This window comes from Bos indicus x Bos taurus, chromosome 11, assembly GCF_003369695.1.
Source record: "Bos indicus x Bos taurus breed Angus x Brahman F1 hybrid chromosome 11, Bos_hybrid_MaternalHap_v2.0, whole genome shotgun sequence".
In the NCBI taxonomy this organism is placed as follows: Eukaryota; Metazoa; Chordata; class Mammalia; order Artiodactyla; family Bovidae; genus Bos; species Bos indicus x Bos taurus.
Window position 1 is genome coordinate 28,733,066 of NC_040086.1, and position 23,566 is coordinate 28,756,631.

The 23,566-nt window shown below is 41.8% G+C and overlaps 2 protein-coding genes across 4 annotated transcripts in view; one reads left to right on the forward strand and one right to left on the reverse strand.

The window, feature by feature from the left end:
• RHOQ (ras homolog family member Q) overlaps positions 1-23,022 on the forward strand; it is a 40,253-nt gene extending 17,231 nt beyond the window's left edge. Inside the window, exons 3-5 of the mRNA XM_027555181.1 lie at positions 15,174-15,338; positions 15,648-15,743; positions 19,723-23,022. Of these exons, the coding sequence (XP_027410982.1) occupies positions 15,174-15,338; positions 15,648-15,743; positions 19,723-19,878 (417 nt within the window). The 3' untranslated portion in view covers positions 19,879-23,022. The remainder of the gene's footprint in view (positions 1-15,173; positions 15,339-15,647; positions 15,744-19,722) is intronic.
• Positions 20,071-23,566, reverse strand: part of PIGF (phosphatidylinositol glycan anchor biosynthesis class F) — a 31,630-nt gene continuing 28,134 nt past the window's right edge. For 2 of the 3 annotated variants that reach the window (XM_027555177.1, XM_027555179.1), the window contains exon 6: positions 20,071-20,392. In XM_027555177.1, the coding sequence (XP_027410978.1) occupies positions 20,279-20,392 (114 nt within the window). In that variant the 3' untranslated portion in view covers positions 20,071-20,278. The remainder of the gene's footprint in view (positions 20,393-23,566) is intronic. The other variant, XM_027555180.1, reaches the window with a different exon arrangement.

The window sequence follows — 23,566 nt, forward strand, 5'->3', positions numbered from 1 at the left end:
AGAAGGAAACAGCAACCCACTTAAGTATTCTTGCCTGGGAAATCCCATGGACAGAGGAGCCTGGCCAGCTACAGTCCATGGGGTTGCAAAAGAGGCAGATATGACTTAGCAAATAAACAACAACAGCAAGAGTCTACTTAGAATCCCTATAGATAATGATTTTTAAGTCAACATTTGTCAGACAGGCTAAAACAGACAGAGGATGAGATGGCTGGATGGCATCACTGACTTGATGGACGTGAGTCTGAGTAAACTCCGGGAGTTGGTGATGGACAGGGAGACCTGGCGTGCTGCGATTCATGGGATTGCAAAGAGTCGGCCACGACTGAGCGACTGAACTGAACTGAACTGATTAGGTTACAGCTCCCTTTACTTACATTTTATTCACCTTGATTAGAGTCGGGTGTTTTCAAGCATGTCAGTGATTTCTTAGTAATGTGATCTCTTAGTAATGACCCATATTGCAGATGACTAATGACGATTATGGTTTCATTTTTATGACTTTAGTTCTCAACATGTAGCTTTATGTCAAACTATTAGGATGTCCTACTATAGTTCCCGTATATTTATTAACTGCATCCCCAGATACTGACATTGGGAAGCAGGAAGGAGCAATTCCACTTTGAGGATGGGGACAGGGAGGGTCAGGACAGTTTTCTTAGGTGAGGAGGTGATGGGAGCATGTGCGTTTGAGGTTCAGAGGGAAGATGGGTAGGACAAGGTATTCCTCGCAGCCTTCTCTAGTCCTCAGGCGGTAGACATAGCATATGAATTCCTGTGGCACTTAGCACATGTGTCTCTTTCTGCCTACATCAGCGGGCCTTCTTTGGACCTGTGTATCCCATTTGATCATAACAACAACCTCTGAAGTAGGTGATACTATCTACCCCTCCTCCTGCGTTTGCTTAAATGGATGAGAAAACAGACACACTGAAATGACCTGCATGAGTTACACACACAGCCCAGGAGAGCGATGCTGGGCCTCAGACCAGGCCCACAGGCTCCAGATCTGTAAGTCATTATTCTCATTAGTGACTTTCCCTGCTGCCAGGGTCTTACTAAATTGCTTAACTGAGCTAGTGGCTCTCTGAAAGGAGATGTACACTGTTTGATTTTCCAGGAAGCACATAACACAGACTCCGTAAAAGGGCTACATGTCAGCTTGGATGGGACTCAGCTTAGTGGGTGACTTAGGGCGGTGCTGAAAGCTGGAACCTCACAGATTCCTGGCAATTTGACCAGACTCTAGGGTCCACACCTCTGCAGTTGAAAACTGCCTCCACTCCCATGCTAACTGGCCCAACTGCTCCAGCCACGGCCTCCCAGCACTTCACCCACTGCCCTGGGCTTGGCTGCTGCTCTCTGCCCTAGTTGGGGGGCAGCTCCTGTCCCAGCGCTGCCTTCAAGTGTTTTAGAGGATCTAGGAAAGAGAATGCACATTCGAAACCGCTGGAAATGACTGAGGTTTTTCTTGAAAACTTTGTTGTTTCCTCATCTGCTGCTTTTTGATTTTGTTGCTCTGGCCCTTGGTGTGTTTGGCCAGTGTCACATCTTCTTCTAGCCAGATTCTCTGTGGTGGGCAATCCAGCTCCTGGATTGGCTGAGTTTCTGGGAGCACAAAGATGCTGGTGCAAATGTGGGTCCAATGAACCTTTTACAGGCAGCAGCTGAAAACTGCCTGTGCTGAGTGCAGGGCCGGGCGGCCACATCAAAGTCCACACGCATCTTGACTCTTTTTCACTTCTCAAGTCTCGTTAACCATTGTTTTAAAACAATACTTTTGGGGTCTATTGATTTAGCTATCTTCAGTTATTTTAGTAAAACCTCGAATTTCAGTTCTTGCCTGCCGTGGTAAACATGCACTTAGTAAGCAGCCAAATTTCTCCGTGTGTTTTTCACAAAGTCGATTTTCCCCTCAATCCTCCTTTTCCTCCAATTTATTCCTTTGCATCAAATCTCCTGAAACTGAACAGAGAATGTGTGCCATCGGGTGGGGTGATAAGTTTGCAGCCACCACACAGGCTCAATGTCTGTTGTTTAATCTTACAACAGTTGAGTCCATTTTATAGAAGAAGGAAATGGAAACAGTAAGTAACTTGCCTGAGGCCACATAGCCAGTAAGACTATGATTCAGAGATTTAAAAGGTCTGTGTCTAAAATCTACTGCTTGCTTAGAACAAAGAGGCCATGAGGGTCCTATACTAGTTGATGGAAGAAACTGCCTTCCTGCCTCACTTCTGACCAACTCAACTGTGACTTTGGACAAGTGATGAGTTTCTCTGAGCCACAGTTTCCTCATCAGTATATTGGGAGCCGAAGGTTTGGTGGGCTGGTCGGACTAGTGTGGTAGCAGAAGCAAGGCTGTGCTTGCTGTGCTTTCTCTGCTGTGAAGTGAAATAGAGCTAAAGTAGCGTGGTGCTGCTGCTGCTGCTAAGTCGCTTCAGTCACTCCATAATAAGCCTGGCAAAGAGCTCTGCTGGGAGCCTCCTGCAGAACAAGGGGACCAGAAATGGAGGGAGAAGATGAAGCAGGTTATGCAGAACTGGCAGAGTAGGGGGTGTGAGACATGCCTGAAGGAAGGTAAGTTGTGCTCCACAACGTGGAAGCGTGTCATGGGGATGAACTCACCTCCTGAGGAGTGGATGTCTTGGGAGTTTCTGCCAGGGACTCTCTGAAGGAGAAGAGTATTTCTGCCATGTGCAAGCATCTCTCTGAATTTCATAGAAATCTGTGTGTGTGTATGTGTGTACACATGTGTGGGGGTGCCCACAAAGACCTGGCTTTGCACACTTGTAAACCCATGTATTTCCCTTAAATTAAGGTGAAATTCACACAACGTAACAGTAAGCATTTTTAAATGTACAATTTAGTGGCACGTGGTACATTTATGGGCTTCCCTGGTGGCTCAGATGGTAAAGAATTTGCCTGCAATGCAGGAGACTCCCATTCAATCCCTAGGTTGGCCATTCTCTGGAGAAGGGAATGGCCATCCACTCCAGTATTCTTGCCTCTGGAATTCCATGGACAGAGAAGCCTGGCAGCTACAGTCCGTGAGGTCGCACAGAGTCAGACATCACTAACACTTTCACTTCACTTCTTTTCAGTACATTTACAGTGTTGCACAACTGCCACCTCCAGCAAGGTCCAATGGAAATTGTGTGTACTTCCTAAAGGGTCTGTTTTGTGACAGTATTTGTGAATGGCATTAGGTCATCCTGATTTTGCCTACCTGCCCAGAATCCTCCTTCCCCCATCGGCCTGTACCGCGTGTTTGGCCAGGGAGTGTAGTTCAAGTGTTCAGATTCCAAATATGTTTGCTAGTTATGATTTAACTCCTCTGTGCAGCGTGGCTGCCTCGGTGGGCATGGAGAAAACCAGCGTTTCAGGATTAATCAGAGGGTAGTTCCTGAGTCTTCTCTTGCTGTTTGTCTCTAGTGTATTAGAAGTCTGTGTGTAAAGGTGTCTGCCAATGAGAGACTTCAGTCATCATCAGCCTCTTTCTCTGGAGAAGGCCATGGCGCCCCACTCCAGTACTCTTGCCTGGAAATTCCCATGGACAGAGAAGCCTGGTAGGCTGCAGTCCGTGGGGTCGCTAAGAGTCGGACACGACTGAGTGATTTCACTTTCACTTTTCACTTTCATGCATTGGAGGAGGAAATGGCAACCCACTCCAGTGTTCTTGCCTGGAGAATCCCAGGGACGGCGGAGCCTGGTGGGCTTCCGTCTATGGGGTCACACAGAGCTGGACACGACTGAAGCGACTTAGTAGCAGCAGCAGCAGCAGCCTCTTTCTCAGCCTCAAAGACAAAGAATGTAGGTCTTAGTCCACAGTCAAGAAAAGTGGTGTTTCCTCTGGATCTGGCCCATCCATAACTCCTAGTTCTGTGTTGGCAGCCTTGCCCACGGGAAGCCCAGGTGACCTGCAGCCACAGTGTCCAAGGGTCCTCTGCAGCTCAGGTGTTGGAAGGGCAGGAGGGCTGCTCCCCTGGAAGTGTCAGGCCTGCATTGAAATTATCCATGCCCGCATTGAAATAGTTAGCCCTGGGCAAAAACTGGTCCCCTGTGATACAGGGACCACAGCATTGGGCAGAGTCCCTGAACACTCTTCAGGGGCTGCAGAGATGGGGCCAGTTCAGTTCAGTTCAGTCACACAGTCATGTCTGACTCTTTGTGACCTCATGGACTGCAGCACGCCAGGCTTCCCTGTCCATCACCAACTCCTGGACCTTGCTCAAACTCATGTCCATCCAGTCAGTGATGTCATCCAGCCATCTCATCCTCTGTCATCCCCTTCTCCTCCCACCTTCAATCTTTCCTAGCCTCAGGGTCTTTTCCAATGAATCATTTCTTCACTTCATGTGGCCAAAGTATTGGAGATGGGGCCAGTGAGTGGTAAATCCTTCCATACTTACTTTGGCCAAGGGGTAAGGAATGAAACTCCATGATTGGCTTAAATCCAACCAAGACTTATTTTAAGCTAAATATGGGGTCATGTGTCTGGATAGAAGAGAGATAGGTCCTGAACTAAACTAGTTTTGGAAAGAAGGAACAAGCAGGAAAAGGATGCTGGGTAGACAGTCGATGATCTCCTCCATCCAGGGTAGAAAAAGTGTCAAGACAATGGAAAAAAGGTGGCAGTGAAAAACAGTAGCAGGAGGTAAAATACGAGAAGAATCGCTCAGTCTGAGGCTTTGCTCCTTAGAGCTTACCTTATTATTTAGGAAGATGGGTTGGACAGGCAGTTGGGTTCTTGGCTGAAAGTGGTAACAGCAACTTGAAAAATTCACCTGTTAGTGGAGAATTCAAATGCTTTATCCACTGTCTCCAGCTTTGTAGCTGGTGAAGGACGTGCAGGCCTCTGTGATCTGGCTGCAATTGGCTCTTCTGACTTCACCTCCCACATGCTATCCTCATTCATTCAGCAAGACTTTAAAAGCAGCTACTATAAACCAGACTTTGAAGAGTCGTCCTCTGCCCTCAGGGAGTCTTGCGAAGGATACAGATAAAAGAGAAAAGAAAAGAGGCAATCTATTACAATGTAAGAAATGGGATGACATTGTGTTACAGAGGGACCTTAATCTGAATTGCGGGTTTGAAGAAAGTTTGTTGGACCAAGCGATTTTTAGACCAAACTTTGAAAGGTGAGTTGAGGTACCCAGGTGGGGAATATGGAGAGGGGACAACAGACTGGCTGGGCAAGTGACTGACTTTCTTTATGTTTGATGTTGATACTGAGGCCTTCCAGAGTTCTGTTTTGATCCTGATTGAGTTGTGATGTCTTTTCATGAGATGGTGAACCTAGGAGGACTTAAAAATTTGAGGAAGAAGAAATGTGAAATTTCAGATGTGTCCGGTTCGGCCAAAAGGAGACGTCCAGAGCTGAGTCCAGAACTCAGAGGCAGAGAGCTTCTCCAGATACACTTTTCCATTGGCTACTCAGTATCTCGAGCTTCATGGGCCCAAAATTGGTCTCTTTCTCTAGTTGTGGGCCAATTTCTCCACGCTCAGTCTTCCTCATCGCTGTAAAAGGCATTACCCATCCAGCTGCACACACTGAACCCTGGATTATTCCAGAAGCCTCCCCAACCTAAAGGCCTAAACCTCCATATCCATCACCCAAACTTGAGTCTAATTCCAGAATAGAACCCACCATTTCTCTAGCTATCAGCTGCTTCCACTTAATCTAAACCACCATCTTTTCTCACCTGAATTACTATTATACTGTCTCTCCTTGTACTCCTGGCCACCTCATTCATTCACCACAAAGCAGACTGAATTGCCTTTAAAAAAACAAAACAAAACAAAACACAAATTACAAGACACTCATTCCATAACTTTCCATTGTAGTAAGCTCTAAGGATCCAGGCGGGCTTCCTCTCCAGTCTCACCTTGTCATGCTGGCCTTTCCTGCATTCGCATCCGTCAGGGCTTTCCTGTCTTGGGCCTTTTGCCCCTGCAATCTTATATTTGGCTCCTCAACGCATCCCTCAGATCTCAGCTTAGACATCACTCCCTCCAGGAGGTCTTTTCACACCAACCAGGCTGAAGCTGTTCATCCTGGTTGCCCTCTCTCCTGGCTCTTTTCCTTCTCAGCATATCCCAGTTTGCATTCATAATCATTTTTGTCCCAATTTGTTAAATACCTGACTCAGTTTCTCTCATATATATATATATATATATATGTATATATATGTATATATATATATATTTTTTTTTTTTTAATTTGGCTGCCTTGGGTCTTAGTTGCAGCATACAGGGTCTTTCACTGCGGCGAATGGACTCTTTAATTGTCGTACAACCTCAGTAGTTGCAGTGTGTGGGCTTAGTGCTTGGCCGCACGTGGGATCTTAGTTCCCTGACCAGGGATCAGACCTGCATCCCCTGCATTGCAAGGTGGATTCTTAAGCACTGGACCGCCAGTCCAGTGGTTATTTATTAATTTTTTGGCTGCATTGGGTCTTCCTGGTGGTGCACAGTCTTTCTCTGGTTGTGGGGAGCCAGCTTAGTTGCCCCAAAGCAAGTAGGATTTTACTTCTCCAAGCAGGGATCGAACCCATATCCACTGCATTGAAAGGCAGATTCTTAACCACTGGACCACCAGGGAAGTCCTTGGTATTGATACATTGGATCCACACTGCTCCTCCCCGCCCCGCCCCCCCCCCACCTTTTATTTATTTACTTGGCTCTGCCATGTCTCTTGCCTGGAAAATCCCATGGGCAGAGGAACCTGGTAGGCTTCAGTCCGTGGGGTCGCTGAGGGTCGGACACGACTGAGTGACTTCACTTTCACTTTTCACTTTCATGCATTGGAGAAGGAAATGGCAACCCACTCCAGTGTTCTTGCCTGGAGAATCCCAGGGACGGGGGAGCCTGGTGGGCCGCCATCTATGGGGTCGCACAGCATAGGACACTACTGAAGCAACTTAGCAGCAGCAGCAGCAGCAGCAACCATGTCTTAATTGGAGCACTCAGGATCTTTGGTCTTCATTGCAGCATGCAGGGTCTTTAGTTGTGGCATATGGAATGTAGTTCCCTGACCAGGGATCAAACCTGGGCCCCCTGCATTGGGAGCACAGAGTGTTGGCTACTGGACTACCAGGGAAATCTCTTTCTCCCCTTTTGATAACAATTTTAAAAATAGAGTTCTCCTATACTTATCTTCAAATGAATAGGTAATATAACCTCTCTGTATACATAATTTTAAATCAGTGTTACATCCTGGCAGTAGTAAGAAGGAGAAATAAAAGGAAAGTAATTCATAATAAAAGCATTTATTTCAGTATTAAATTCCTAAGTTCCCAGGGCTGAGTACTTAAGAAATCATAAATGAAGTCATCAGTTGAACAACTGTAGCAATAATTCCAAAAGTTAGGGTACTAGAAGTAGTATTGCCAGTGGTGTACAATTTTCGGTAGTGATAAGTAACTCCTGTAATGTTTGAGCAACACCAGGTAAATCTACCTTTTTCTCATATGCAGCAGAGATAGGTCCTAGAGTCACTCAGCACCTAGCAAGATACACTCATCAATCATGCGGGACCAGGGCCAGTTTTCATTACACAGGTCAGGTAGCACCCGGCTCCCAATCCCCAAGTGCTGGCAGGGTTCCCACATTCATGTTGACAATCAGAATTAACTCCTGCATTTTCCCGGTGTCCCCTGAACCTGGAGGAGTCCTGCCCTAGTGGGGTGCCTCTGCTGTGCGGTGAACTCCACGAGGGCCGGGTACGCAACTGTTTCTCATTGGAGCACGCAGGGTTTAGCAGCTAGTGGGTAGTATTTGTTGGAATACAGGAATGCATGACTGTTCCATCAATGTGAAATTTGTACCGAAAGAAGTTAGAAAAGGAACGCACTGCACAGAAGTGTGACCTGCCATTGACCATCCTTCTGACTGCCTTAGGCCAGCTGACCTCTGTTTCAGTGAAAGAGACTTGCAATTATAGCTCCAGACAATGTAGAATTGCAGCTCTAAATCCTTTACAATGAAGGAAGTCATCTCACCACACACAAAAGAAATTGCACTGGCTCTGAAGTTGTGGTTTGTCTTTTTTTGGAAAGTCAGGCTTGTCTTGTTGAAGAGCTCAAAACACTTGACCAGCTCTCTCATTTATCTTAACATGTGTATGCTATATTTATTCTCCCCTCACAGATGGGGAAATGAAGCTTGCCGAAGGGCCATATTTAGCTAAGTCTTGATCCCCTGCCTTGGGGGGTCAGCTTAGATAAAACAGTACCCTAAAACTCAATTTTTATTCGGTAGTTTAAACCTCCACCCACATTAAATCTGTTACTAGGGCTGCTCACAAGGGTAAAAAGTGTTAGTTTGAGCGTGTCTCACCATGTGATGTGGCAATCTAGTTCAGTCCTCTCCTTCTAGAGATGAGGAAGTGCAGGTTCATGAGACATGGTTAGATAACGGCACAGTCAGTGCTCCAGCTGGTTGTCTTTCTGCTACCACACATTTACATTTCTCTCTTTTTTTCTCCAGCTAACCTAAACAGGAGTTACAATCAGTCAGACAGCCAAAAGCAAGATAATAATGGAAAAGAAGCCAAAGATATAGTTCCCTAGCTCCTAGATAATTAGTACATTAACTGGGAAATGGATTTATTCTAATCAAAATATATGAAGATGACAGTTGCTTAAAGTTAGAAGCTGAGCCTTCAATTTCAAGAACTCTCGCCAGGAACTAATCAGGCTTATGATAAGTAAACACCATTTCACAACTGAACAGAAGATGTTTTTTAAAAAAGGGAAGGAGGGAGGTAAAGAGGGTGGAAGAAAAGAAGAAAGGAAGGGAAAACAATGTTAAGAAAGTAAAAAAAAATTTTTTTAAGTTTTTGAAAAACAATGACCTTTTAGGAATTTCTAACGATTAAATTCTCCCTAAATTTTATTTAGTCCAATAAAGTCATCGTCAATGCATTTTGAACCAAACTTACCAAAATACTCCTCCAAAGAACCCAACCCAGCTTCCTTGGAAAGTTATTTTTAAGGGGCTGAAAAGTGATATTTCACAAAAGGGAAATACAAAATGAACACGAAAAGAACAAAAGAGCTACACAAAGAAGATGAGGTTTCATAGACTGCTATTACCGAGAATTGTTATAGAAATGTTGATCATTTATAAGATTTCTGACAAAATGCTTTCCGTCTTCAGAAGCCAGCTTCAGCCCATGTGTCCTCTTGGCTTTAGAGGAGCACCGTTCAGGGGTTGGAGTGGTTCGGGAGCCATGCCTGATACCTATTTTGGGCTTCTCAGCAGAAACAGATGTTTCAGATGGAGACGACTCCTCCTTCATTGACCACAAGCCACCAGTTGTCAGGGACATTCTTACTCAGTTGCCTTACATTTTATATATCTTGAAGTAGTAGGAGTCTGGGACTTGACTGTTAAAAGAATTATTCAATTGTGGTCCCACTTCTCGTTCCAGGTTGTTAAAGAGGAAAACTCTTAACAGGTTTTGACAAATATTTTCTAAAGTAACATCCTGGATTATTCGGAAGCATAATATATTCTTATAGCACTTTATAGTCTTCAAAGCACTTGTCATTGATAATCTCCCATTTCACAGACTGGTAAACAAAAGCTCTAAGACATAAGTGGTTTGACACGGGGCACATGCTGGCCCGTCACACATGTTCCAGTCCTCTCCCTCCTGTAAGGGCCAGCTCAAATGCTGCCTCTTGTCTTTTCTTAGCGCCTCCTAATTACTGCCCTTGGTTTTCACCACATTCTGACTTGTAATATAATGTCCGCATAGGTTTGTTTCCCTTGCTGTGAACTCCCTAAGAGCAAAAGCCGTTATAAATGTTTTGGTCTCGTCTCTGTCAATTCTTCCTCCTCAATGCCAATCTTAGCATGTTCTCTCAGCAGCAGCACAGTTTCTTCTGTTCTAGGCTATGGCTTTGAGGTATGCAAAGTCCTAGTGAGGTACCCGGGCACACCATGGGTGTTGGTGCTCATTCAAGCTCGTTGCCACGTTTTCAGCATGCAGATGTCTTAAGAGCATCTTGCAAATAAAGCGTGTCACAAGTTAGAAATGGCTGAATCTTGTCCTGACTTCATTTCCCTGATGGTTGCACATCCTGGACACACCGTAGTTGCTTACTACTGTCTTTTTGATCAAGCATGTATATGTCCACCTGCTGCCGTCTACACTTTTCTTTCTCCCATTGCTGTATCTGACTATCTTTTTCTGTATTCATGTCTTGAATTCCCAACGAAATATGAGCTCCAGAGGGGATGATTATTTCATTTGTGTGTACATGTCCTTGGAACCTCTTTGCTAATTTTCAATGACCAGTATGTGATAGAATACCACAAAAAGCATGGCAGAGGCTACACCACCCAATGTGAGTGGTTTGCTTAAGGTACATATTTTGGATATGTAGTTGAAGTAGGTGTACACATTCTAAAAACATGTATTTTAAACAGAACTCACTAAAGTGGGAGGGAGCACTCAGCTCCACACGAAGGGAACAAAAGTGGGCACCCTGAGGAGCACTGCTGGCTGAACTGGGCGTTAAAAGGGGTCTCCTGACTGATGGCCACTTGCCGCAGTTCTCTGTCGCACTGAAGGTGTTTCGTTTCCTCTCAGAGCATGTTTCATTGGCCTCATTGTGTGTGGGCTCTTGTCAGATCGTCAACTGTGATACTGTTGAAGGGTGAAGCCGGTCATCCTCACAGGTCAAGCACTCTTGATGAGCACGGAGAGTCTAATCAATCACTGAGCTACCAGAACCCACTGTAAGAAAATGGATCCCACTGGTACTCAGCCAGTTCTAAGAAACTAGAGCTTTTACTAAGCAGTTCAGCAATCCTGTTGACCAAGTTCACCATTGTTTCTCAGCTTTTGACATAAGACAGTTGTCTTCAATACACTGAGAATATTTAAATTACCAGGCTGAAATGTTTAAACATCTACCTTTAAAAAAGTTTTTTTGGACTAAAATATAATCAATTTGTGAATTAGGAGGACATGAGAATTGACTTTAAGGAATTAGGATTTTTAAAAGAGAGGGCAGTTCCACATTTAACTTTCTTTGTGTTGTCAAATTTTAAATATATAGCTGGGGAGGAAAGGGTTACATGCTTCAATTTGTTTATCCCCAAATCTAAAATTGCACATTGTCTTCTCTCAAGATACTGTGCAGTGGATATAAATAATTGTATATGATGCGTGGTACAGTATGCACAGGGAATCTTTTTTTTTTTTTTAATTTGTTATCTATTATTAGACTTCTAATTACTTAGGCTAGATGGAAGCAGAAAGGTTTCCTTCTGATAATCACTGCCGGTGGTTTAGCTGGAGACTATAGGCAGAAGAAATTCATATTAGATAGTTCAGACTTAAGTAACATTTCTTTCCAAGGAGTTCTAAACACACTAGTCTTTTTTTTTTTTTTAACCTCAATTCTTCATATTTTAACTTTTGCAACAAAAATCTACAATTTAGCAAATGTAGAAATGATTAGTCTAGGTTCCTTCCTTTGTGCCCACGTGTCTCTCATTGAGGTTATGAAAAGAATGCTTGCAGTAGACTTATGTTCTATAGAATATTTGGATGAATGTTAAGCATTTCTAGAGACCTTTCCATTCAGTTAGTTTTTATGTCTTCCCTCATAGCTCAGTTGGTAAAGAATCCGCCTGCAATGAGGGAGACCAGGGTTTGATGCCTGGGTTGGGAAGATCCTCTGGAGAAGGGAAAGGCTACCCACTCCAGTATTCTGGCCTGGAGAATTCAGTCCAAGGGGTCGAAAAGAGTCGGACATGACTGAGCGACTTTCACTTTCAATACCCTCCTCGAGAAAGAATGCGTGTTCTGTTTCCCTGATGAAATAAATTTTTCATTTAAAAAATCTAATTTGATTTTCTTGAAAAATACATAATTCTTTTTGGGGGGTTACATTGTAAATAGTCTTAAGGCTCTTGAGTCCCCAAATGATTAATTAGTACAGTAATAATATATCATTCTTTTATAGTAATCTGAAAATTATACTGTCCTCAAGAGACCTTAGTTTCATTTGTGTGTTTTGATGCCAGGGTGGAAAATTTGTGTTTCTCACTAGAAGAGTTTCTTCCCTGTGGTTGGAGAGAGAGAGATGCAGAGCCAGGACTGATATGGGATTGATGGGACCCTGTGTGGATGGCAGAAAATAGGAGAACCAGTTTCCCATGAGATTGAAGAATGTATGTTAAAGCATTGAAAGAGATTTTTATGTGTCTCGCACTCTGCTGAGTGCTTTAGTAGCGTTATCTCATTTATTCCTCATAATCCTATGAGATAGTATCTTCATTTACTAATTCTGTGAAAACTAGATCTCTAAATATGGTGGAAGAGGGATTTGTAGCAAGAACCCCACCCTCCTCCCCTGACCATGCTGTGTGCAAGTTTGCTCAGGAAGGGACAGCTGCTGGTAGAATGCTAAGATCAGATGCTGTCCCTTTAATTCTCCTTCTTAACATGAGTACAGAAAGTATACTTAATGCAACAAATTGTACTATTTAACACTCAAACTGATGTGTTTGTTTGTTTTTTGCTTATCTAGTTTTTTATTTTTATTGGGGTAGAGTTGCTTTACAATGTCGTGTTTCTGCTGTACAACAAAGTGAATCAGCTGTGTGTATGCACACAGCCCCTCCCTCTTGGACCTCCCATCCCACCCTTCTAGGTCATCCCAGGGCCCTGAGCTGAGCTCCTGGCCCTCTACAGCAGCTTCCCACTAGCTTCCCATTCTACGTGAATGGACTCAAACTGATTCTAAAACATGTTTTTGATAATAGTCCTTTTGTAACTGACTGGGGTGCCAACATATTTCACACCCATTCTACTTGAGCTCATCATTAATAATTTCTTTTTTTTTTCATTAATAATTTCTTAACACTAGAGCTCTGCTTTCGAAACTGGTTAGAAGCCTCTACTTTTAAAAACAAATGTTCAAGAAGACTGGGGGTGGCATTTCCCATCCTGTCCTGAGCCAGCACCTGAGAAATCTTTGAATACTCTTGGCCCCAGACTGCACGTGTGCCCTTAGAAAGCATTGCAAAAAACCAGAAGGGTTAACTCCAAAGTCAAGAGTTTGAGGTAATAATATGCTTGAGTGTAACACTGTAGTAAGAAAAATGTCAGAAGATGACATGAAAGGAAAATCGTCCCATGAGAGAAATACTACCACTGAAACTCTGAGTGGAAGATATTTTTAATATGCCTTTAGTTCCACATTCATGCAGTTCTAGTAGTGAAGGGTCATTTAAGAGGGGTGGCAGCTTAGGCCAAAAATAAAATTTCCTTGAAACCAGATGAGAGGCTAGCCCTGACAAAAATGGAATCCTGATTCTGCTCACTCCCTGGAATGTAAGCAAGCAGAATTTTGTGTCCTAGGAAATAATCTAAGCAAACAGGATATTCACTGCCTTTTGTGATGGAGAGATGTTAAAACAGCCATTGATGGTTAGCTCTTCTGTAGAATATGAAGCAGCAGTTTAAAATTGTATGTCTGTCAAAAGATTGAAGGCAAAAGGAGAAGGTAGCAGCAGAAACAGAGATGGTTAGATAGTATCACGGACTCGATGGCCATAAATTTGAGCAAACTCCAGGAAATAGTGCTTCCCAGGTGACGCTAGTGGTAAAGAACCCACCTGCCAATGCAGGAGATAAAAGAGATGTGGGTTCAATCCCTAGGTTAGGAAGATCCTCTGGAGGAGGGCATGGCAACACACTCTAGTATTCTTGCCTGGGGAATCCCATGGACAGAGGAGCCTGGTGGGCTACAGTCCATGGGGTCACAAAGAGCTGGACACAACTCAAGGGACTTAGCACACACACATACGAGGAGACAGTGGAGGACAGAGGAGCCTGGCATGCTACAGTTCATGGGGTTGCCAAGAGTCGGACATGACTTAGCGACTGAACAGCAACAACATGTAATAACCTACGAGGGAGAAGAATCTGAAAAAGAATAGATTACATATATGTGTGTCAGGAAGATCCCCTGGAGGAGGGCATGGCAACCCACTCCAGTATTCTTGCCTGGAGAATCTCCATTGACAGAGGAGTATGGTGGGCTACAGTCCATAGGGTCTCCAAGAGTCAGACACCACTGAAGTGACTTAGCATGCACACATGCACATATATACATAATCACACACATATACTCATTATATATATATGAATCACTTTGTTATACACCTGAAACTAACACAACATTGTAAATGAGCTACACTTCAGTTTAAAATCCTATGGCAGTCTAACGGGTTCTAGTCTGGGACCAGCTCCAGGACATGCTGAAAGGTGCAGAACAACATGGATTGCACGGTCTCTTCTATGTACAGATGTTTAAATACATATACATGCACATGTATATGTAGGCATATACATGCACATGTATATGTAGGCATATACATGCACAAAAAACAACAGAAAAGACACATCTGAAAAATCTGCAGTTCAGGAAAGAAATGGAAACTGGGGAGTAAGAAGGATTCTGTAGATTTATTCCATGTGTTTCTATCTTTAATTTTTCTCACCAACCTGCACATGTAACACATACACACAATTAAGAAAACTGTATAAACAGGGAAAACAAAGATTTAAGGTCTCGGTGAAGATGTATAGTGGTTAAGGCGTGGATTCTAGAGTGAAGCTGCCCGTGTTTGAATCCTGTCTCCTTTACTTGCTTATTACGCTTCCTTACACAAGTCATCTAACTTGGGCGCCTCAGTTTACGCAAATGCAACACCGAGAGAGTGGTTCTTATGTTGTATAGTTGTTACAAGGATTAAATAAGTAACATGGTATGTTTACATAGTAGCATTCAGAATATTAGTTATTATACATGACTGTACCTAGATATTTAGCCACAATCAATTCTGTGTGCAAACTTTTCGGTTAAAGATGCTTCCAGTGAGAACTGTGGTCATCACAATGTATTTTCTCCAAGTTTCCTTGTAGTTGTTAATGATGTTGTCATCTTTTTACCCCCCTGGTGTTCAGAACTTCCAAAAGAAGAGCAGCAGAAATGAATGGAATTATGTTGATGGATGTAGAATGCCATGTGTTTCATTTGTGGAATAGTCCCGAGCATGCTTTTTGACCATCTAATCTAATGTGCATATTTATTAGTAAACTCACAGTGATGGAAATCATGAGGTTTTGCTTTCTTCCTTAGGAAGACTATGATCGTCTGAGGCCTTTATCTTACCCAATGACTGATGTCTTCCTTATATGCTTCTCTGTGGTGAATCCAGCCTCATTTCAAAACGTGAAAGAGGAGTGGGTGCCAGAACTTAAAGAATACGCACCAAATGTACCCTTTTTATTAATAGGAACTCAGGTATGTATGCTTTGATTTTACCCATTCAAGAATAACCTTTCTGGCCTGCCTCGTGATGTTGCTCTTAGATGATGGCCCCAAGGTTTAGCAAATGAGATACGTGTTTAATCTCAGTTGTTAGTTATAATAAATTCTGTCACACTTTTGGGAAAGGTAGTGTCAAAAGAAAGCAATTACTGTATTAGTCTGTTCTAAAAATCAAGTTCCATTGTAATCTTTTTTTTTTATATGTGGGGGTTAAATGGTACTACATGTTTTATCTTTAAAGACTGACGCTATGATGGGATGTTATCAACTTTTCTTAACTAGATTGATCTCCGAGATGACCCCAAAACTTTAGCAAGACTGAATGATATGAAGGAAAAACCTATATGTGTGGAGCAAGGACAGAAACTAGCAAAAGAGGTAATGCAACCTTTACAGATTTTATTTTTTTTTTACAGACTTTAAAAATAAATGTAAATGAAGCTAAGGTAGTAATAGAAGCAAATATTTATTGTGCATTTACCATATGCCGGCACTGTGATGAGTGTTTTACATGCATTCGATCATTTAATCCTCGATTGACCAGTTGCTCTGGAGGAGAAAAGAGAGGCATGGCAATGTCAGATAACTTGTCAGGTAGCTTGTAAGGTCCTCCAGGTAATAAATGGCAGAGCTGAGTTCAGTAAAGACCTGACTCCAGCCTTTAAACCTGTGCTACACCGCCAACACTATTTTCCTAATAAGCCATGTGTAGAAAGAGGTGTCAGAAAAAGGGGCTTCTTAATCAGGCCCTGTCTTCAGTGAAGACTCATGGAGTAGGCAGTGGAGTGCAGGTGGAGGGCAATTTAAATCTGCAGTTAAAAAACAAAAAAATTATGGCTAGGTAGGAGAGGAAATGCGTTGCAATCTTTTTATGAAAGGTGGAAAATATTATCATTCTAAAAATATAACTCTGATGCACAACATGCCTCCTAACTTAGAGTCTTCCTCTCCCCAAAGAAAGGCATACTTTTTTCTCCATTTGGCCCTAACATTATTGGATTCTATTTTTAGATGTTATGACTTTAATAGGACTTTTGTGGAAATGAAATCTAATCAGGTCTTTTTAAAAATATCAAGAGGCAGAAAAAAGCAAGAAAACTTTTTGGAAAATAGTGTTTCCTAAAGCAAAAGAGAAATAGTTTCACTAACAAGTCACTTTACAAATTCCAAGTACTAAATTCTGTCATCTTGGGAGAGAAGGAATTTCTAAATGTCATAAAGGTAAAAGTCATAAATGAAAACATTGATGATTTAACTACATAAAAATTTAATACATCAAAATGCCAGAAATAAAATTAAAAGTCATACAACAAACTTGACATTTATGGCAGAAAAAGGGGTTAATATCCTTAGTGTACAGGAGCCCCACTGCATATGGATTAATCACAAAACGACAGGTATACATATGTTGGGAATTCTACATATATATATATTCATACACTCCAATAGGAAAAGGGACTCAGATTCTTCAAAAAACACGGATTGCCACAGAAGATAAGAAATACGTTCATACTCCTTAGTGGTCAACTGTAGTTCAATTTCCATCTATAATATTGGCAAAAACGCTGTCCCAGCAGGCAAAGGCTTCCTTGGTGGCTCAGACGGTAAAGAATCTGCCTGCAATGAGGGAGACCTGGGCTCAATTCCTGGGTTGGGAAGATCCCCTGGAGAAAGAAATGGCAACCCGCTCCAGTATTCTTGCCTAGAGAATCCATGGACAGGAGCCTGGTGGGCTACAGTCCATGCGGTCGCAGTCAGACACAACTGAACAACTAACACACAATGGGGCAAGGAAGTGGGTACTCTGCTGTTCTGTTGGTCAGTGAGTAAAAGCAGCCTCAACAACATGCAGAAGGCTTGAGGGCATGAACGCTTTTGATCAAGCAATTCCAAAGGTAGGAGTATATCCTAAAAAAATTATATAGGATGTGCTTAAAGAGATGGCCATAAAGTTGCTGCATTGTTTATAACAGCAAAAAACAAAAAATCCTGCACCTATTAAAATTTTATACTAATATACCTATTACAGTGTTCATGCTTATAGTTTAAGGGGGAAAAATGGTTGCAAAACACTATGATCCCCTTTTTAGACCTGTCAGCAGCATTTGGCACAGTTGGTCCCTTCTTGAAACACTTTCACGTGGCTTCCTTGAACGCCCTCTCTTGGGCTTTGTCCTCTTTCGTTGGCCTCTTCTCCTCTTCATCTCCCTGTCTCTGAATGTTGGAGAGTCCAGGGATCAGCCCTCAGCTGCTTGGATGTCTTTCCTTCTATATCCACACTCAGTCCTTAGGCCTGTTGAGCTTCTGTCAGTTTTGTGGTTTGAACAATCTACTACTGAGCTTCCCAAATTTCCATCTGCAGCCTGGACTTCCAGACTTGGTAGTCCAACTTCTCGTCCAACAAGTCCATCCTGGTGGTAAGCATCTCAAAATTAACACGTCCAATACAGAATTCCCAATTTTATCCTCCAGGCTTGTCTTCCCAGTTTCTCAGGTTAAAAACCTGAAGTCACACTTGACCTTGTTCTTCCTCTCATACCATACAGTGAACACTTCAGCAAAACCTGTTTTTTTGCTTTCCAATATATCCAGAATACCTATGTTCCTCACTGTCCCCTCCTTTGGCAGCCTGGACCAGGCTCCTTCCCTCTCTGCCTGGACTAACTGGAACAGCTTCTCACTCACCTTTCTGCTTCTGTGACTGTTAACCTGTTCTCCACACATCAGCCATTGAGTCTTTAAAAACAGAAGCTCCATTAGCTCACTGCTCTGTGCAGAATCCTTCAGTGGCTCCCCAGCTGACTTTGAATAAATGAAACCCCCACTGTGGCCTCCAGGCCCAGCCACCTCTGCCTCACTCATTGTGCTCCAGGCACACGGCCTCCATGCCGTTTCCCATTTTCTGCCTCCAGGCCTTTGCCCTTTTACTGCTTCCTCTGCCTGGGAGTCTTCCTGATGTAGACACTGTTCATCCTTTCCTTTTAGGTATCTGATCCAATATCATTCTCTCAATGAGATCTTGCCTGACCTTTCCCCACTCCCTATCCCAGCGAATTCTCCAGGCCACAATACTGGAGTGGGTAGCCTATCCCTTCTCTAGGGGATCTTCCCAACCCAGGGATCAAATCCAGGTCTCCCGCATTGCAGGTAGATTCTTTACCAGCTGAGCTACCAGGGAAGCCCAAGAATACTGGAGTGGGTAGCCTATCCTTTCTCCAGTGGATCTTCCCAACCCAGGGATCAAATCCAGGTCTCCCGCATTGCAGGTAGATTCTTTACCAGCTGAGCTACCAGGGAAGCCCAAGAATACTGGAGCGGGTAGCCTATCCCTTCTCCAGCGGATCCTCCCAACACAGGAATCGAATTGGTGTCTCCTATATTGCAGGTGGATTCTTTGCCAGCTGAGCTACTAGGAAAGCACTTCCTTTTAGATCTCTGCTCCAATATCACTCTCAATGAGATCTTGCCTGACCTGTCCCCACTCCCTATCTCCTTCCCCATTTTTCTCCAAACCACTTCTACCTCTATATTTATTAATCCATGGTGTTCTTCCTCTAAAATACATTTCATTGAGAGTTGCATAGGGACTTAATTTTGTTCATTGTTGTAGGAAGGAACAAATTCCTTCCTCTGATTTGGCAAATCAGTGCTCTCTAAGTTTTCAATGAATGGACAGACGGACGGATGGATGGGGCCCCTCTCAGAGTAGAAACCAAAGTCCTTACTCGAAGTCACTATCTTGAGGCTACCTCACTGACCTCATCTCTTGCCACTACCCCTGTTCACCCTCTCCCCTGCCACTCTGGCTTCCGTCCTGCCCCGAATGTTCCAAGCACGTTCCTGCATCAGGGATCTTTACGTCTGTGGCTCTTTATGGCTGGAAACCCTGCCAGTAGGTATCCCTCACTGCTCAGACTTTACCTTGCTGAGCAGCTTTCACTGACCATCACCACTGTCATCTGCACCCTCTCCCTCCATGTTTAACCCACAGCATGTGCCACCATTTCTATATTCCTTCATGTGTTCCTCCCCCAGTAGAACTTAGGCAAATGTGAGCATCACACGGCAGGGGTTTTGCTCTTTTGCTCAGTTCATAGACATGATTCCCAGCACCTAGAAACAGTGCCAGGCATTTAATAGGTATCCAGTCAACATTTGATGATTGAAATAATTTTTCAGAGAAAGTCTGAAAGGATATACACTAATATTTTAACAGTTAGCTATCTCTAGGGAATCATAAATATGATTTCATTCTTTTTGCATTTTATGATTTTCCTTATAATGGTATGTTTGTGTGGTACCAGTTGTGTAAAAAAGATTTTATATATTTGCGATTTTTTCTTTTTCTCCCTCCCAGATAGGTGCGTGCTGCTATGTGGAATGTTCAGCTTTAACACAGAAGGGATTGAAGACTGTTTTTGATGAGGCTATCATAGCCATTTTAACTCCAAAGAAACACACAGTAAAAAAAAGAATAGGATCAAGATGTATAAACTGTTGTTTGATTACGTGAGAAACATCTTCAGTGGCCAAGGAAACTGTACATTTCTCTCAGAAAGCATATGAAATGCTACAGCTGTACCCAGACCTCTTATAATGAAGCAGTTTAAAACTTGAAAGGAAAAAAAAAACCAACCCTGTCCTCAGAATTCTATAAAAGTTCATTAAGAATGTTTCTTAAAGGTCCAAGAAGCAGCAAACAGCATCTGAAGCCACAATCTATTATAAATACTTTATTTCAACTAGAAGGTACAATCTCTCAGGGGTTTCATAGTTTAAAAAGCTACAATCACATCATGTAACTACATAAAAAAACAGTGCTGTTAAGTGGAACTGCCTGGCCTAGACCATATACATTTCTGCACAGTCTTTATGGAATCTGCACAAAGAAATCTCTTCTCCCTTTGCTCCAATTAATTGTTCTTGTATGTGAGTTTCTTTCTATTCCAGTATATCCAGAGTGGTGAAATAACAAGGCCAGCCACGTAGCCAAAGGTTGCTCCAAGCGTGCAGGAGATGGGCCATTCCTGAGGAGAGAATGTATGAGATCAAAAAGAACAAATGTTTTACTATTACTTGAGCACAAGTGTAACCTAAATATTTCTATATTAAAGCTTAACGTGCTTTCTTAAAGAATGCCAAAAGTGTAATAAGGTCATAACTGCATTTATCATGAACACTAAAAATGTACACACTTTAGTTAATGTGCGTTCAACTGTAACAAGGCTTCTGGCGATTGTAGATTTAGTTTGATGCTCCCCAGACTGCATGAGATACATGCTGAGATTACAGATTAAAAACTTTGGGTCAGACTTTGTCATAATCCTGGACTCAACTTAGCTCTCTGAACTAGTTGGTAGTTTTTTTTTTAATTTCCACATTGGCTTGTATATCAAATGAGACAAAAAGTATGTATGCTGACCAAACCACAAGAAACTTTAAATCATGTAAAGACAAATGACCTAGAATTCAAGCATGTTACATCGAATTTATAACAAAGCAGCTGCTTTCATAATAAAACTGATGTCACCTTTCAGACATAGATATTGAAACCACAGTAGAAGTTACAGAACTACAACTTAATGTACACATCTAGAGTATAAGTTAAATGATGTGCTGGCTTCCAAATACCCGTTTTTCTCCAGTCATGTTATATTTCACAATATTACCTCTAGCCAGAAGTAAATAACATTGATTTATTGATCATCCGTGAGCAGTGCATGGTGGTCCCAAGGTGAAAGGTCCTGCTTTAAAAAAATTTTTTTTCATGTTTATCTGTGAAGCTCATTTGGTATACTGGAGCCATTTCTAATTTTTCTCTAGGGAAACAGGCCGTATAACTGTGTTAGAGGTGAACCATCTTAATGATAGTTCTGTTACCTAATTAAGCTTCCTTGTTTGGTCTGCTCTTGATCTACCTTAGTCCAAATGCCATGCAACAGACAGTGTGTTAGACAAAGATTCAGTGTGAACAACTGATGCAGTTCAGAGAAGCATAATCTAATACATAATTTTTTTCCCCATCCTTTCCTACATTTAAACTTGCTGTTGCCTAAATTATGATTTCTGTCTGTCTTTGGTGAGCTTCTGTTAATTTCCATGATTTGAGCTTACAGCTATGTCTGTTGCACAGATTGGGTAATGGAACACTAAACTTTTATACTTGAAAATGACAGCCTTAAATGCTCATAGCAGTCACAAATCTAGGATGTATTGTCTTGTATGTGAGCTTTGTAGAGGTTTTTTTAAAAATATAAGCATCATCCCCATTGAAGAGTGGAGAATCTACTGGATAACTGGTCAGGAGCTTTCTCTCCTGAACTGGACAGTGGATATCTTCTTTCTCCCAAGAAGTGGTGGTTCGTGTTAAGTATCATGGCCTTATGTATGCTCAAATGGAATCTGATGTAACTTTCTCATTTAATATTGGTCTGCTATTTTTAGATAGAACTGAAAGAACTGTATAACTCAATTAGTATATTAGCCAAGTTGTCCAACACATGATATAAAGGAATTAAGACAGTAAAGTATTATATATTTATTTCCAGCTTGCCTTTGGGGATTTGATGGGAATTTTTTTCTTCCTCAGTTCACATATCTGAAACTCTTCACACTTGGTTTCCTAGCCAATAAAGTTAAAATCTAGAATTTGCCCTGCCCTAAGAGAAATGGACTAGGACTTTAGAAACACAAACCCTGGTGTCATCTGTTTCTTGATTGGGCCTCATTTTTCTCATCTTTTAAATATGGATTCTAATCTCTCTTCCTAGCAACTGCTATGGTTTTCTTCTTTCTTACAGTAATCACTGTTGGACATTACCTTTTCGGCTTCATGTTCTTAAGATGGTAAAAATCCTGTATATAGATTACTAGAACTCTAAGCAAAGATGATTGTATCATCTGAACCTGAGGTGCCTTAGGTACTCTACTGACCTTGGTGGGGTTTGGAGTTTCCCATTGCTTATTGCTTATGAAGAGCCTTTCCATTGCTTTGGTTCTTTAGTATCTCTCTTTTTTTTTTTTTTTGCAAAACCCTTTCAGCCACTTTAACTAAAACCAAAGATTTCTTTTTTTCTGTTTATAAACAGATTATAGAAAAGTTGCCTTATTTTCAGAAGCATGTCTTCATTTAAAACTTAGGTTTCCACAGAAATTCAGGCTAATCACTGGAACAACATAGTGAAATATCTGGAAAATAAAATACTTCAAAAATATCTTACTGACATGAATTTTGCTAGTGAATGAAAATACAGTGCTTCAAATAAGATCATGTATGAATGAATTCAAACTTAGTTTTTTTGCATGTAAGTAATCAGTTTTAAGTCCTTAAACATAGTTTTAGGGACTTCCTGACATCTTATTTAATATTTTGCTTATATCCTTATTCGATCTCTAAAGGTACATTTTAGGTTAGCCTATGTTGAATTATCATCTTTCCAGTAAGTAGAGCCTGAACTAATGGTTTTTATTGTGAATTATCGTAGTTACTTTAGGCATTGCTTCCATTTGATTTTAATTATTCAGTTTACGTACCAAATTGAATACTCGTTTGTTGGTTGTTGCTTTTTAAGTGATTGTTACTTTAATAGTGTCCCATCTCAACACATGGGGTTACAAATAAAATAATATGCATAGTTTACTACCTATGTAAAGTATTGAACTTCTTACCTTAGTAGTTTTTATTTAACACTCTATGTAAACATTTGGACTAACACTCGATTTTCCTCTGTTTCTCATTGCTGTGAGTTTATGCATCATCAGCCAATTGTGAGTGCCTGCACTTTGGTAAAGAGCACATTGTCAAAGTGTAGGGAGAATCACAATCCCTCATGAATCCAGCCAGATTCCAATTTGGGTTACTAAATTCTATTTTAATCACTTTGTCATTTCAGTGTGGCTCTTTGTTTCCAAACACAAAGATACATTTACACACACATTCTTCAAATAGCTGCCATACCTCACCTCCAGTGGAATGCCAGCAATGACGTAGATATTAGAAAGTTTAAAAGTTTTGCCTAAGGAGGGGTTAAAGTTTGAAACACTTGCTATTCAACATCTCAAGGAATCCATGCCATCAACAAATCAGAATGCTGGACTAACTGTGGACACTGTTTGCTAGTGACAGGTCACACTCTCCTGCTTGATTTTCCTTAAAGTAAGTAATCCTTATCTGTAACACAGTCATTTTTAACAAGAGATTT